Raw genomic sequence first — 17,427 nt, 5'->3', positions numbered from 1 at the left:
ATTTCATCAAAACCCATTTCATAAAGTCTTTGGTGGTATTGGTTTTTACTGAACCTAACGCAAGTTCATAAAGGAGAGGGTTTGTGTTTTTAATTTCAAACAAAACATACTCTTCAGTAAAATTATCATTTTTGTTTTTAGTACAACATCTGTAAATATCATGATATCTAATTTAAAATATCTAATGCATTTATGCACCAGGGGTTAGCCTGACTGAGCACACAATACATTTATCTAGTGTGGATAATTGTCTCTTGGCTAAGATATTGTTTTTGGACCACAAATACTTGAATTGCTTCAGGGTCACAGGATATAACATGATGCTTGGTTTTTTTTTTTTTTTTGGTTGGCTTTCCTATGTTATGTACTCCCCAATGGGAAACTTTACGTTTAAGAATTTTTAACTCATAAAAATATTATCCCAAGATTTTATGAGAGGTTATATATTTTCCATCATATTTCTTGAATTATACTGTGTTGTTTCTTTCATGGTTGTAGTTTTAAAAAAATAAATCCGGTTTATACAATAGAACTCATCCTATGCCATCAAAATCAAAGGGACTAATTTCTGAATCGAGTGGGTAAATTAGGACTATAATAATAAGAGGCTCATCTATTTGGGGGAGGATTTGTAGTTTGGAATATGTTGAATCCCAGAAACTTTTCGGAGATCCCTTTAATATCATGCAGAACAGTACAGTTAAGAGGGGTGATGCCACAGTGTCACTACGGGATTCTGTTAGGGTCCATGCTGGGGACCGCCTTGGAGATGCAATGAACCCATTTACTTCATCTTAAGATAGTTCAGCAATTCTCCCCCAGTCAGATTTCTTATACCATATTTTGTTTTATAGCATACAGTATAATTAATGAGGAACCAGAATCACTTTAAAAAATAATACTGTTTTTTAAAGCAAACTTTTCTCCAAATTGAAATACAGGTATCCCTTCTGATTAGACCTTAAGCTCTCATTGGATCCCCCAACTGGTTTCAGCTTTAATCACCCCTTGATGAAGCCCATAATTTTCAAAAGAGTGCATTTTGTTGACAAGAGATATGAAGTATCTGGTACTTCTGTTCTATAGTTTATTGTCCACATCAAACTTAAATTTATAGCTTATTCCATTTTCTATCATTTCCCCTCCATGAATGTTTAGGAGGGAAGCATTTTTAGCTTAAGCCTTAACTAAGGCTTTACAGGAAAAGATGAATGTCAGGCTTCATATTTTAATGTGTTGGCATCGAGGTCTTTGACTTAATCTCCTGCCAATAATCATCTTCTCCAAGACTGAGATGAGGATGTAATACAAGTGATTATAAAGCAGGAACAAAATAATTAGATGAATTTGCATTCATGACTGTCCTTATTACAATATTTTCAACAATATACCAAGTTCTGTAGAGGAAATAATTTTGATATGGACATTATTTTTTATTCTCCATATGGGTACTGTTATCCTTTTCAGAGAATGTTAAACATCTCTCTCTTATTGACTAATTTTTCTTATCATCTAAGTCCAATAGCAATAGGTAAAAGGTGAAACTGAAGGAAACACATTTATATTCTAAATACATGGATTATTATTTTTATTGTGCAATTATTTTAAGGATAGGAAAGATAAAGGAATGTTTCATTGTAATCAAATAATATGAATATTTATTGTCTCATGGTGATTGCTATTTTTCCATGAAATAATACACTTTTTCTTTGGAAGTATTGTATCTGTTGCCTTCTTCACAAGTATCTCTCGGGATAAAATCAAGGCTACAGTTAGGTACTAATTTTTCCAACAAATGATATTACTGTGCATTTAATTCATAACCTATGTGTGTCTGAAAGAATTTTAGAGTAGATCAGTTTTATAAATAGCACCTATAAACTACAGAATTATTTAAATGAAGATTACAGGAAAAATCATTTTATTTCTCCTGGTGGAAGGAGAATATAAACAGTTGTTTCAAAGACAATAGGGAGGACTATGCTAAAAAAATAGAAAAGTAAAGATTTGAGATATCTTGTCAATGTAAATGTTTTATTCTAAGTTGCCAGTTTAATTTTTTTAAAGGTGACTTTTTAAACTCTAATCAGATTAATCATATGTCTTTGGGTGAGACTATTTTAAGATCAATGCATGTCTTAAAAATTTAACAAAATCTGGTTACTAACTTAAGCATATGGTCTAGACTAGAGTGAGTGTCTTAATTTAGGTTATTTCAAGAAGTAAATGTGTTCCCAATTTGTTTAGCAGTGGAGAAGTGCCCAGGACCCAAGTCTATACTAACTGGTTGCCCTTGGGCAGTTGTCTACCACTCAACTACTCTTTTAAAACACTTACTAAACCATATTTAAATATACATATTGGATTTTTCTTTTTCCCTACTATAAACTGTGAGAAAATGCAGTAGCTTTTGTTAAGCATTCATTGAATAAATTAATTCAGTTTTCACCTGAGTTGCTGCTAAGTCACTTCAGTCGTGTCCGACTCTGTGCGACCCCATAGACGGCAGCCCACCAGGCTCCCCTGTCCCTGGGATTCTCCAGGCAAGAACACTGGAGTGGGTTGCCATTTCTTTCTCCAATGCATGAAAGTGAAAAATGAAAGTGAAGTTGCTCAGTCGTGTCCGACCCTTAGCGACCCCATAGACTGCAGCCTACCATGCTCCTCTGTCCATGGGACTTTCCAGGCAAGAGTACTGGAGTGGGGTGCCTCACCTGGGTAGGTCTCTAAAATTTCCAATTTTATTTCACAGGATTTTAAGCCAAATTTTTGCTCATAGGATTATAAAAATAAAGATACCTAGTGTATGGTAGTTAGGAGTCTTCCTTTGGGGTAGAATAAGTCTCATTAATGCTAATTCCATGGAAAAGATAGAAAGGGCCTCTGTTACAGGGAAAGTAAGCTGGTTTTAGACTTGGCGCCTTTTAAAGAATACCATGACGGCCGCCATATTGAGTCCTTTAGTGTATCAGACACTGAGCTAAATGCTTTACTATCTTCGCAGCTCTGTAAGTATTTTGATGCTTCAAGATGTCAACTGCATTTCCAAAAGCAGCAGGGCTAGTAAGTTGCTGAAATGGACCTCAAGTGGGATCCAGTTACCCCCTGGCTTTTCCCTACTCTGCATGCAACAGTGATGTCAGTGAGCTAATGTGAAATATTCAGCAAGAGATGATGGTTTTAGATAATTTTTTTATTACTTGCTAAAATATGTTTAAATATTCATTAAATTAGAGCAGCAGAAGCTTTTTTTTTTTTTTTTTTTTAATGAGGAACAGTTAAAGGGAATTGGGAATGGCTTAGTTCTGACAAGACTTGAGTGAATGAGGATATACAGACCAGCACAATTCCTTAAGTTACTGAAAGAGAGGAGGTGGATTACAGTGGAGGAGGTGCCGGCTGGAAATCAGAAACATCCTTCTGATATCCTTGATTAAATGAAGAAAAAGTCCAGAGGCTTTGCCATTGGGCCTTGATGAATGGATTTGAAACTAGCCTAATGATTTGCCAAAAATCCATTCCTTCTGTGTGTGAGGAACGGATATTTAACCCTCCAAAGATCTTGGGATTACAAACACCAAGTAAATTTCCTCAATTCTTGAAATTTTTAAACCAATCACGTGAAAATAATCTATTGATAAATATTCCTAGATCTTTAAAGAAGCTATACTTTTATAATGGAAACCCCTTTGGCTTACAGTGTACATTTTCCCCCTTTCTTCAGGTCTGAAAGCTATTCTCCGACTAGAGAATCAAAATGAGATTTATTTGCCTGAGAATATCTCCAGTCTTACAAATGGTTTTGTATTAATGACTGAAAATCAAGCAAATCTCTTATGGTTAGAGGATTTTTCTACCCAATTCCTGCTTAACAAAGTATAGCAACATTTGGGTTCTGCCTGAATTGTTTTTTGGGAGGTTAATTTTATCATTACTAAAATATAGTACTTACCCATGAAATTTTTGAAATCTAATCCAGTTAGAAAGTCATGGCATCACAAAAAGTTTACCAGTCTTTTTATATAACTTTTTGTTTGGAAACAGTTTACTTTCTAATTCTGCTTAGAGTGCAACTAATTCATTTTGTTTTCAGATTTTTAGCACTTAATCCTATTTCCAAAGAGAGCAGGTTCTAATCAGTCTGCTGGTTTAACATATCTTACTTAACAGTGACTGCGGTTCCATGAGAACTGCTCCTTTTGGATGAGGAACACCTGTTACGATGCGTAGGCATATCTCACGAAGACTTTGATTTGCAATGGTGTTCTTGGTTCTTGGCCCTTAATTAGAAAATCATACTGAATTCAGAAACTATTTTTTTCTTAAAGTCAGAAAGAGACTATGTGTCTTTTCAAAAACTGGGCCCCAAAGTTGGTTGTGCTGAGCAAAATATAACAAATTTTAATCAGAATACTTCTAACCATTACTTAAGAATCTTGAAAAATGGGATTCAAAGTATGTTCTCTTTATGCCTTGCTTGGCTATCTTCCAATTTGGTGGAAAATATATGTTTTTATAAAACCTTTTACTGGAGAGTGTTCTGAGAGAACTTCACTTAAAATGAATAAGAAACATCAATACAGTCCTGCTAAGTTGTCAAAAAGCAATCTATGGTTACACTTCATGTTAATAGAGATTTAATGTATGTTTTTTTAATACATTTTGTACCACAGTGGAAAAAAAAAAGTCTGCTAGGAGTGGATCAAGATGATATACTTGACAGAGAATTCCTTGTCAATAAAAAAATCAATTCTAGAAAATTTCAAGGCTATTTAAACTCGAATAAACCCCCCTCCAAATTTTAATGCAATTTGACAATATTGTCTTCATTTCAAGGTTTCAGCGTTGCTGATATATTAATACTACTAGTTATCCTCCTTAATTTTCCAAGTATTCTGTGTAGGTAGTTTTTTTATTCCTTCAGGAAAAATCAGTGTTTTAAGTTGTATAATAAAGGATGTGTTTGCTTAGTAAGTTCCTATGAAGTAACCAGGATAATAACCCTATTTGATTTTGGCTAAAATAATATTTGCTCATTATATTAAACTGATCACATACTCAGATCTTTGATGGTAAACAAATTTAATTGAAATGTGGGAAAATAAATTATTTGTTATTTAAAATATTCAGAGTTCAACCTCCTTCCCTAGAGCATTTTACTGAGGCGTATTGAAATCATATTCTTTCTATGATTCATTTAACTCCATTTATTTGTCAGTTCACCCTTCCAGTTCATCCTAAATGTCTTTCCTGAAGACATATCATATGCTGTATCCTGAGGCTACCAAGATAAATGCCACAGTTACATAATGTAGTAGGACAGGTGGTCCAGTAGGATAGAGATACAGTCAAAGAATAATGATGATACAATATTTTTAAATCATGTGTGGAATGATGTGGTATCTCAAGGAGGGAGTGAAAGACTTTGCCTGCTTCAAACGCCAAAAGCCATTAGAAAGGACTTGGATTAAGATCTTTAGGGTGAGTAGGAATTCTAAGTGAGCTGACGGTGGAGGACAGATCCATCTAGGTGGAGTTGATGACGTGTGGTTAGAAGGTTAGAAACCCAAGTCCCTTGTGGTTAAAGAGCAGCATGCAAGGGAGGAGTGGGTAGAAGGTGTTGGTGGAGAGGCAAGGAAGGGCTGGACCAGACTTCTCTCCTAAGGAGTTTGTTCCTAATTCTGATCATTAATTCCTGACTTTTTTCTTTTCTATAATTATTATCATAGAAGCCATATGTGGTGTAAAACCTAAAACTAAGGCCCAATATTATGTGCTTGGCATCTGGTAGAACTGGGAGGGCCTCAGGTAGCTGAATTACAAGCTCTCTTCCCCATTCTGCTTCTCCAGATGTGGTCCCCCAACTCTCCCTGTCAGACCGACCAGGTGCAGTGTGTAGTTATTCAATCAAGGTGACCACAGCCTTCTAAGGAACCAGGGACATCTCACTTGATCCTGCAAAGCCTGCCTCCCACAGCCCCTGGTTTTTTACTCTTTCCTGAGCACAACTTTTCTGTGGCCCTGATGGGACACACACTCTCTTCCCCTGGGCCATGACCACCTCTGAGTATTGAACTCTGCTTGATTTCACCTGCCCAATGTCATGCATTCAGGGGTCCTAGCACTGTAGAGTGGGAACCCCTTCCCCACCTCACCCCAACCCACAGGGTAAATAGGAAGTGGTTAGAACACTGTGTCAAGGAAAAATTAAATTGTCTGAACAGCAGCAAGGAGTTGTCTTTATGATATTTTCTGTTCCCTGCTACCTATTATGCATAATTAATTTTAAGTAGGAAGGACGGAGGAGGAGAAGAAAAAAGATACTTTTTTTTTCTATGGTAGGAAAAAGGAAAGCTCAAGCATTTCTATTAGGTGACCATAGCTAGTGTTTTATATTTCATTTAATGTAAAGGAATGGATTTTGAAGAAATAGCTTTCAGACAATTTCCTCTGTGTTATTGAAATAAGGGAGCTAGCCTAACACAATAAATATTCATTTTCTCCCACACCTCAAGGGGGTACAGCTCAACTTGGCGATTCACCGTGGCTCAGTGATGTAATTTCTTTCCATCTCGTATTTTCAGGTATCTGAAGAAGAAAGAGAATGACGAAAAGTCATATCCACCCTTAAGTGACTTTCATCAGAAGTTATGAATCACCTTTGCTCACATTCATTTAGGAAAAGTCAGTCACAAGCCCTAAATTCTTAAGTTCAAGGAAATGTATATCCTTGCCTGAGAAAATGAAGTAATTTGGTGAACCTTAGCCTTGTCTGGCATGATATCCAAATTAGTGCAGGGAAAAAATAAATTACAGTAAATTTAATTTATTAACTTAAATCAATTAAACAATTCAAAATATGAATAAAAATTAAATAGAAAAAGTGAGACAAAGGTAAAACAAATATATTTTAGAAACAAATGATAATAAATGTTACCTTATATTAAAAGACATTATTAGATCAGGTTAAGAAATGAATTCCAGACATTTATAAAAAACACTGATTTCTAATGTTTGGATGCAGAGAGTTGGAAATAAAAAGGCAATGATATAGTAAAAAGTACTAATAAAAACATTTGATTGTATCAGGCAAAATAGAGATTAAGAGCCAAAGTACTGTTACGGATATGGAGAGACACTTCATAAATACAAATATTTAATTCATGAAGAATGTATGCTTCTTCTAACTATGAAGGTAGCTAATAAAATGACTTCAAACGACATTGAGCAAATTTGCTAAGATCACAAGGAGAAATTAACAATTATGTCATATTTTATGATTTCAATTGTTAATAAAAATAAACATGCATAAGAATGCAATAAAGCTAAACATGATTTGGAAAAAACAATGAAAAATTTTGATCTGATACACACACACACATACACATGGAACTCTGCAGCCAACAATTAGAGAATAGATATTATAGAATATTTACATAAAACTTATGTCTTATACCATAAATCTCAAACTACATAAGAAATTACTACTTTGAAGAAATTCTTTGGTTCTAACTAAATAAGTAGTAATTTAAAAATTGGATAAAAAACTTATATTCCTAAAAATTAGAAAGAAAAACTACTTTGAAGTAACTCTTAAGTCTAAGGAAACTTAATGGAAATATTAAAAAATATGTTTAGCATTGTATAATAGTGATCGTATACATATCATAACTTGCAGAATGCCACAAAAAGGATTCTTTGAGGGAAAAAAGGATAAATCCAAAGACTATAGCAAGAAGTAAATAGTGAGTCATAAGCAGAAGTGACTGAAATGGAATGAGTATGCCAAAGATCAAAGCCAAAAGTTAGTCCAATTAAGAGATTAGAAATGGATAATCCTACCTGGAATTTGATTAAGAAAAAAGCAGGTAGACACAAATATTAGACATGATGAAGGAGAGAGACCAAGATGGCAACATGGATGGCTTCTGAACTCCTCTCCTCCCAATGATAGGCTGAATGTGCAAACTGCACGTGGAGAAATTCCCCCCGAGAGAAATCCAGAACCCAGCTGAGTGACTCCAACATCTCAGATTCATAAGAAAATACCCACATCAAACCTGGCAGGAAAGCTGACATACACTCTTGCCATTAACCCTGCCCCTGGTACAGTGTCAAACAATTGCGAGGGCAACTCCAGCTCCCAGTTCCTCGATGTTTAGGCTGAACATCGAGTGTCCCAACTTTTAAGGTTCCCACCTAGGGAAAAGCCCCTCAAATGTTTACCTTGAAAAGCCAGTGGGGTGCCGATAGGAATTATATGGTTTCTTATATCGGAGGTACTAGTTCAACAGCAGAATGTAGACATTTGTGGGCAATGCCTCCGTGTCAGACAGTAGCTCATGAAATGATTCCAAGATTATTCTTCTTGGAAACATTGAGACATCCAGAGCTTTCTTTGAATTCAGACTTTACTATCTGTATATTTGACTAAAAGCCTCACATGAGAACCATTTCATTTATTATCACTAGGCACTAGACGAACCAGCCAAGACGGACAGCATTTCGAAGGACAGCACCTTAGACCCACCTCTGGAGGTAATGGCTTCAGATCCACCCCTGCTTTTGAACTACAATCCGGAAACTCTTTGCTAACACAGTACCTGGTTTCAATTCTTCCAGTTGTGTTCCCCTGCACAACTCAGGCAGCAAACTGAAGAGCTCTGTGCTACCATTGATAAGGTCTTACAGGATTCCTTGTCTATGGTAATGCCTTAGACTAGACCATGCAATTCAAACCTTTGCTTCGCTTCACTTCATTTCCCTCTGCTTGACTAGGCTGGATGCATCCTAAGCTTGTCCTTTTTTTTTTTTTTTTTTCCCTAGCATTCTTCTGATTCTCCTTCAAGTTCCCTACAGACTTTTTTGGGTTCTGACACAATCAAAGTATGTATATATATATTTAATTTAATTTATTCAACCATAAGAGTTACTAGGTTAATGATTTTTAAAATAAAGGTCAAGGCCCAATAGTGATTTGGGGAATTAGTGGACAGCAACCAGTATAGTGTTTTTTTGTGTGTGTTTTTTGTTAGCAAACAGCATTTTAAAAATAGGATAGCAAGAGAGTTCCCTGGTGGTGCAGTGGATAAGAATCGCCTGCCAGTGCAGGGGACACAGGTTTGCTCCCTGATGTGGGACGATTGCATGTGCTGTGAACAACTAAGCCTCTGCTCTACAACCATTGAACTCATGCTCTGCGGCTCACAAGCCGCAGCTGATGAGCCGGCGCGCTGCAGCTACTGAAGGCTGTGTGTTCTAGGGCCCACAAGCTGCAGCTACTGAGCCTGTGTGCCTAGAGCCTGTGTTTTGCAACAAAAGAAGCCACCACAATGAGAAGACCAAGTGCGGCAACTGGAGAGTGGCTCCCACTCGCTACAACTAGAGAAAGCCCACATGCAGCAATGGAGACCCCAAACAGCCAGAAAAATAAATTCGAAATAAATTTAAGAAGATAATGTGCTGATGATGATTATTATTATTTTTTGCTGATGATTATTTTAAAAATATAACTGTAAGAATGTAAACTATCCATCAGACTCTATTATTCCAACCAGTGGGTGTATATTATTGCTATTTCTTTCAATTTGTTTACGTGTAGAGGTATAGGCTTGTGTGTACAGGCTGGAGTAAAATCTGTTTCTATCTGTAGGTTACATTCAAAACAGTTTAGAAGCCAAAATATGGGGCTATGTTGTCATATGTTGACATTTCAAATATGGAATTGCATGTAGAGTTTGTGGCTTATTCTAATCAGAAACCATAGCTTCAGTCCTTATGTAATTCACAACCCTTAGACTTTGAAGAAATGGAAAATGAGGTAAGGTCTTTCATTAGTCTAATGACTAATGAGGTAAGAGCTTTCATTAGTCTAAGAGCTTTCAGTTCAGTTCAGTTGCTCAGTCGTGTCTGACTCTTTGCAACCCCATGGACTGCAGCACTCCAGGCCTCCCTGTCCTTTACCAATCCCCACAGCTTGCTCAAACTCATGTCCATCAAGCTGGTGATGCCATCCAACCATCTCATCCTCTGTCATTCCCTTTCTCCTCCTGCCTTCAATCTTTCCCACCTTCAGGGTCTTTTCCAATGAGTCGGTTCTTCATATCAGGTGGCCAAAGTACTGGAGCTTCAGCTTCAGAATCAGTCCTTCCAATGAATATTTTGGACTGATTTCCTTTAGGATTGACTGGTTTGATCTTGCATCCAAGGGACACTCAAGAGTCTTCTCCAACACCACAGTTCAAAAGCATTAATTCTTCAACACTCAGCCTTCTTTATGGTCCAGCTCTCACATCTGTACATGGCTACTGGAAAAACCATAGCTTTCACTAGATGGACCTTTGTCAGCAAAGTAATATCTCTGCTTTTTAATATGATGTCTAGGTTGGCCATAACTTTTCTTCCAAGGAGCAAGCGTCTTTATTTCTGGAATTCTTTTCTTTTGGTTGACTAAATTTATTTCCTTGTTCTTTGACTCAGACAGACTGAATCCTGGATATTTTATATTATTTGAGGACTACTAAAGCATTAATTGTTATTATTAAATATTTAAATATTTCCTTATCATATAGCCATTTTCATTCATTGGGATAAAATTTACATTTCTCCAAATTATTTTTTTGAATATTTTGTATAGATCCACTTATCCAAATTTTAAAATGATTGTGGTTTTTCTTTTATTGTTAATTGTTAGTTTTTTAGGCCAGTCTTATTTTGTCCCTTGGAATTAGTATAAATGCTTTTTTGCCTATTCTTTTTCAAAATTAGAATTTTATATATATATAAAGTAGATTGCATTTATTTTAAATTTTTTATTAGAGTATAGTTGACTTACAATGTCATGTTTAAAGTAGATTTTAAATGTATAGAATTGCCTATGATTAAAAGTATTCCTAACTTTCAATTGGAACATTATAGACAAATATCCTTTAATAATGACATTGAAGCCAGGTAATTAATCGGTCTGTATGAAGAATTATATTTTCACAGAGAGGACCTGCAAATAGTTACATCTTCTCTATTTGTAATCTATTTTGTTGTATATTCTTTATGTCTTTTAATCTAAAGATGGGAAAGTTTTGATTTGCCAGAGCTATGGAATAAATTTTAGGTATTTTTTTTTCCGTTTCATTTGTTAAACATATAAAAATACCCCATATTACATTAAATGTAACAGGGATAGGATTTAAGAAATAATGTGAGTAATCATCTATATTATTTATTTATTTAACAAATATTTAATGCTTATAAGTTAAAACTGCATTATTCCAGGCCATTAAGTTTAAGGCAAGTATTTTATTTAGCAAATACTTGTTAGTGATGGGCTTGGCACTGTGAGGCACCATGGTGATAAAGGTGAGGGAGGCAGAGCAGCTTGACAGGGTACTTAGTTGTGTTCTTAACTGGAGTATAGTTGACTTACAATGTTGTGTTTTTCAGGTTATAGCACAGTGATTTAGTTAATATATGTGTATATATATTTATATAAATATATATATTTAGGTATAATATGCACAGATATTCTTTTTCAGATTCTTTTTCCTTACAGATTGTTATAAAATATTAAGTATAGTAGTATTGTATTGGTATTATACAGTAGAACCTTATTTTTATCTATTTGATATATATTAATAGGAGTGTATATATGTTAATTCTAATCTCCTAATGTACCCCTCCCCCACCCACTTTCCCCTTTAGTACCCACAACTTTGTTTTCTGTCTGTGGATCTGTTTCTGCTTCGTAAATAAATTCATTTGTATCTTTTTTTTCATATGCCACTTATAAATGATACCGTATGGTATTTGTCTGAGTTGCTTCATTTAGTATAATTGCTAGGTCCATCCATGTTGTTGCAAATGGAATTATTTCACTATTTTTTATGGCTGAGTAATTTATTATTGTATATACGTACCGCATCTTCTTTATCAATTCCTCTGTCAATGGACATTTAGGTTGCTTTCATGTCTTGACTCGGAGAAGGCGATGGCACCCCACTCCAGTACTCTTGCCTGGAAAATCCCATGGACGGAGGAGCCTGGAAGGCTGCAGTCCATGAGGTCGCTGAGGGTCGGACACGACTGAGCGACTTCACTTTCACTTTTTACTTGCATGCATTGGAGAAGGAAATAGCAACCCACTCCAGTGTTCTTGCCTGGAGAATCCCAGGGGCGGGGGAGCCTGGTGGGCTGCCGTCTATGGGGTGGCACAGAGTTGGACACGACTGAAGTGATTCAGCAGCAGCAGCAGCAGCAGTAGCATGTCTTGACTATTGTAAATAGTGCTGCGATGAACATTGGGTGTATGTATTTTTTCAAACTAGAATTTTCTCTGGACGTATGCTCAGGAGTGGATTGCAGGGTCATATGGTAGCTCTATTGTTAGTTTTTAAGGAATCTCTGTAATGTTCTCCATAGTGGATGCACCAGTTTACACTCCTACCAACAATGCAAGAGGGTTCCATCTTCTCCACTCTGAGAGGTGTACTTTGGATATAGCAGTCTGAAAATAGGATTCAAACTGAGACCAAGATGGAAAGAAGCCAGTCATATAAAGATCAGGGATAATCAATTTCAGGAAGAGGAGTAAGGATTTGCAGATGTCCTGACAGGAAAGAGCTCAGTGTGTGCGTGTGACGAAGGCCAGTGTGGCTGCAGGGTGGTAAGCCTGGGGTGAACAGTGGGAAATGAGCTGAGAAGACAGGGGCAGGGTTGGTGAGGACACTTACATACCATGGCATGAAGTTTGAGTTCCATGGGAAAATGTGAAGATATAAAAATATGGGGGGAAGGTAATGGCACCCCTTTCCAGTACTCTTGCCTGGAAAATCCCATGGGCTGCGAAGCCTGGTAGGCTGCAGTCCATGGGGTTGCTAAGAGTTGGAAACGACTGAGCAACTTCACTTTCACTTTTCACTTTCATGCATTGGAGAAGGAAATGGCAACCCACTCCAGTGTTCTTGCCTGGAGAATCCCAGGAACGGGGGAGTCTGGTGGGCTGCCGTCTATGGGGTCGCACAGAGTCGGACATGACTGAAGCAACTTAGCAGCAGCAGCAGCAGCAGTAGGAAACCGCTGAGAAAGATCCTGATGGCTGCTGTAAGGAGGCTACCGAGGCTAGGAGGAGCAGTGATGGTGATCTCGATGGAGTGGGTGCAGAGGAGTTGCAGAGAAGAACTAGGTGTGAAAGAGATCTTGCAGGCTTGCTTGGGTTTGGATGTGAGTAGAGAAGCAGAGGAGAATCTTGGAAGAGCTCCTGGTCTCTGCATCGAGTGCAGACAGGGAGATATAATGTGGAAGATGAAGAGGCTATGTTTGTTTGGACAGGATAAATTCAAGGTATGTGTCAAGCAGGCCTTAAGCCTGTGTATCTGGCAATGGTAGGAGGGCTGGGGAGGGGTCGACTAATATTTGGATGTTGTGGGCACCCTGTATGAAGATCCCAGGAAGGAAACATGGCAGGTCCAATCAAGGAGAATGGAATCCACTCTGAGAGCAAAGTCAGGGCAGCATGGAAGCTACAAGAGCACAGCATTCAAGAGAATGTGAACGCGGTGACAGCTGCCAAGGAAAGTGAATAAATAAGCCTTCAGTGGGGTTTATTAGATTTGACTCTGATTTTGAAACTATACTGTTGTTGCTTATATATTGTTCTATCTTACCTTTGCTATTTTTCTAGCCTTTATTAGCATATACAGATCTTTTGAACTTAAGGCTATTCTTTTGATTTTTTAATTTATTTTGAAATTTTTTCAGTCAGTTCAGTCACTCAGTCGTGTCTGACTCTTTGCAACCCCACGGACTGCAGCACGCCAGGGCTCCCTGTCCATCACCAACTCCCTCAGTTTACTCAAACTCATGTCCATTGAGTCGGTGATGCCATCCAACCATCTCATCCTATGTCATCCCTTTCTCCTCTCGCCTTCAATCTTTCCCAGCATCAGAATCTTTTCCAATGAGCCAGCTCTTCGTATCAGGTGGTCAAAGTATTGGAGTTTCAGCTTCAGCATCAGTCCTTCCTGAATGAACATTCAGGACTGATTTCCTTTAGGATGGACTGGTTGGATCTCCTTGCAGTCCAAGGGGCTCTCAAGAGTCTTCTCCAACACCACAGTTCAAAAGCATCAATTCTTCGGTGCTCAGCATTCTTTATAGTCCAGTGCTCACATCCATACATGACTACTGGAAAAATCATAGCCTTGACTAGATGGACCTTTGTTGGCTTTTTAATATGCTGTCTAGTTTGGTCATAACTTTTCTTTCATGGAATAAGCGTCTTTTTATTTCATGGTTGCAGTCACTGTCTGCAGTGATTTTGAAGTCCAAAAAATAAAGTCAGCCACTGTTTCCACTGTTTCTCCATTTGCCATGAAGTGATGGGACCAGATGCCATGATTTTTGTTTTCTGAATGTTGAGCTTTAAGCCAACTTTTTCACTCTCCTCTCACTTTCATCAAGAGGCTCTTTAGTTCTTATTCACTTTCTGCCATGAGGGTGGTGTCATCTGCATATCTGAGGTTATTGATATTTCTCCTGGCAATCTTGATCGCAACTTGGGCTTCATCCAGCCCAGCATTTCTCATGATGTACTCTGCATAGAAGTCAAGGTGACAATATACAGCCCTGACGTACTCCTGTTCCTATTTGGAACCAGTCTGTTGTTCCATGTCCAGTTCTAACTGTTGCCTCCTGACCTGCATATAGGTTTGTCAAGAGGCAGGTCAGGTGGTCTGGTATTCCCATCTCTTTCAGAATTTTCCACAGTTTATTGTGATCCACAGTCAAAGGCTTTGGCATAGTCAATAAAGCAGAAGTAGATGTTTTTCTGGAACTCTCTTGCTTTTTCGATGATCCAGAGAATGTTGGCAATTTGATCTCTGGTTCCTCTGCCTTTTCTAAAACCAGCTTGAACATCTGGAGGTTCACGGTTCACACATTGTTGAAGCCTGGCTTGGAGAATTTTGAGCATTACTATACTAGTGTGTGAGATGAGTGCAATTGTGAGGTAGTTTGAGCATTCTTTGGCATTGTTTTTCTTAAGGATTGGAATGAAAACTGACCTTTTCCAGTCCCATGGCCACTGCTGAGTTTTCCATATTTGCTGACATATTGAGTGCAGCACTTTCACAGCATCATCTTTTAGGATTTGAAATAGCTGAGTTGAAATTCTATCACCTCCACTAGCTTTATTTGTAGTGATGCTGCCTATGGCCCGCTTGACTTCACATTCTAGGATGTCTGGCTCTAGGCGAGTGATCACACCATCGTGATTATCTGGGTCGTGAAGATCTTTTTTCATAGTTTTTCTATGTATTCTAGCCACCTTTTCTTAATATCTTCTGCTTCTGTTAGGTCCACACCATTTCTGTCCTTTATTGTGCCCATCTTTGCATGAAATGTTCCCTTGATATCTCTAATTTTCTTGAAGAGATGTCTAGTCTTTCCCATTCTGTTGTTTTCCTCTATTTCTTTGCATTAATCCCTGAGGAAGGCTTTCTTATCTCTCCTTGCTATTCTTTGGACTCTGCAGTCAAATGGTATATCTTTCCTTTTCTCCTTTGCTTTTGGCTTCTCTTCTTTTCTCAGCTCTTTGTAAGGCCTCCTCAGACAGCCATTTTGCTTTTTTGCATTTCTTTTTCTTAGGGATGGTCTTGCTGCCTGCCTCCTGTACAATGTCATGAACCTCCATCCATATTTCATCAGGCAGTCTGTCTATCAGATCTAGTCCCTTAAATCTATTTCTCGCTTCTACTGTATAATCATTAGGGATTTGATTTAGGTCATGCCCTAATGGTCTAGTGGTTTTCCCTACTTTTGACACTCATAAAAATCATATTTATTTTTTCTGGCACCATCCAGGAAAAAAAGAAAACAACCAGAGAAAAAACTTTTACACCAAACCTACTTTTTCTTTTTTCAATTTAATTTTGTGTACACCTTCTTTTATTTTTTAAAGTCCCTTCTTTTTTATTTTCTAAATTAAATTTAATTAATTAATTTTTTAGAGTGCTGTTGCTTTACAATGATGTGCTAGTTCCTGCTGTGTGACAAGGTGAATGTACAACATGTATAAATATATCCATTCTTTGAATTTTTTTCGTGTTTAGGACACCACATGGAAGGCTGTTCTTTTTAGTCTTGTGTGAAAACACTGACCTGATAAGCACAAAATATCTGTAGTTTTTCCTCCATGGTTTCCTGGATATACTTTGTTATTTTTTTAATTTTACTATTTTCTATTACTTTTTATCTTTTGTAGGCTCTTATTTTCTTCAAGACAACATTTTTCTGAATATCACTTTTATATTTAATCTGGAATTCTGTTGATCTGGGACCTTAAGCCATGAACAGTTATTGCAATTCTTCTTCTACTAGGATGAGTTCCTGTCATCTTAGTGTATATTTTCTACTTAAAATGTTTTCTTTTGGATATTTTGACATTTATTGGTTTGAAAATGAAGAAAATCTCAGTTTGCATTTTTGTTACTGTTCATAATTAGATGTAAATTATTAAAAACAATAACTGTGCTGATTTTCCTATCAATTTTCAGACTTACAAGTGTAGTTTTCCAAAATTAAATACCACAGCATTTTCCACTTTCCAGTTTCAACGAAGAGCTCTATATATGTACATATATACACACACGGTTTGCTAGTATCTTTTGGACCTCTATATTTGAATTTTAATGGTGATATTTTTCTTGATTTATTCTTTATTTAGATGCTTAATCTTTATTTAGATCCTGATTTCTGAAAGATTCATAGATTTTTCCTAGATTTTTCTTTTTTTTTTTTTAACTCCTGCTGAAAAGTGTATTCTGATTCTGTTGCCGGTATTCCTGAGATTAGCATTTTACCCTTTCTTTTATATTATAGCTTTGCCAGATATAAAATTATAGGTCCCCTTTTCTCAACAGATTTTTGACCTAGATTCTTTCTTGTCAACAACATAACTTGTGAAATGTTTTGTCCGTATGATATTTACTCCACCACTGCAGAGTGATCATTCACAGAGTAGCACTGTAATCTTTTAGAATTTTGTCTCTGTGATGTTACTGATTTTTCCTATTATGCGTCTAAGTGTGTGTGTGTGTTTTCTTTTATGCGTCTGAGTTGATCCTCTCTTTAGCCTTTCATCTCAAGTTTTCAGTCTCGTCCTCCCCTCACATTTAGGATATTTGTAGTCATTATCTTTTCAAATGTTCCTTTCTTCCTAGGGCTCTCACTGTGTGATTTTGTCACTTTTGTTTCTATATTCCATGTCTTCATCTTTACATTTTTTTTTTCTATTTATTGTTTCCTAATTCTTCCAAGAAGATTCCTTGGTCTGATATTCCAGTTCAAGAATTTGTTCACTATCTATTCTCTTCTTCAGTCTTTATGTTCAGTTCTTTTTTGTAGCTTATGTAATTCTGTTTTAAAAGTCAGGTT

The 17,427-nt window shown here is 36.9% G+C and overlaps 1 protein-coding gene across 12 annotated transcripts in view; it reads left to right on the top strand.

The window, feature by feature from the left end:
* Positions 1 to 17,427, top strand: part of MLIP (muscular LMNA interacting protein) — a 295,087-nt gene that overhangs the window by 190,545 nt on the left and 87,115 nt on the right. For 9 of the 12 annotated variants that reach the window (XM_027524178.1, XM_027524174.1, XM_027524168.1 and 6 more), the window contains 3 exons: positions 8,473 to 8,538; positions 8,623 to 8,706; positions 8,827 to 8,886. In XM_027524178.1, coding sequence (XP_027379979.1) covers positions 8,473 to 8,538; positions 8,623 to 8,706; positions 8,827 to 8,886 — 210 coding nt within the window. The remainder of the gene's footprint in view (positions 1 to 8,472; positions 8,539 to 8,622; positions 8,707 to 8,826; positions 8,887 to 17,427) is intronic. The other 3 variants (XM_027524177.1, XM_027524171.1, XM_027524172.1) reach the window with 2 other exon arrangements.

This window comes from Bos indicus x Bos taurus, chromosome 23 (genome assembly GCF_003369695.1).
Source record: "Bos indicus x Bos taurus breed Angus x Brahman F1 hybrid chromosome 23, Bos_hybrid_MaternalHap_v2.0, whole genome shotgun sequence".
Classification (NCBI taxonomy): domain Eukaryota; kingdom Metazoa; phylum Chordata; class Mammalia; order Artiodactyla; family Bovidae; genus Bos; species Bos indicus x Bos taurus.
This window is presented reverse-complemented; position numbering and strand designations above follow the sequence as displayed.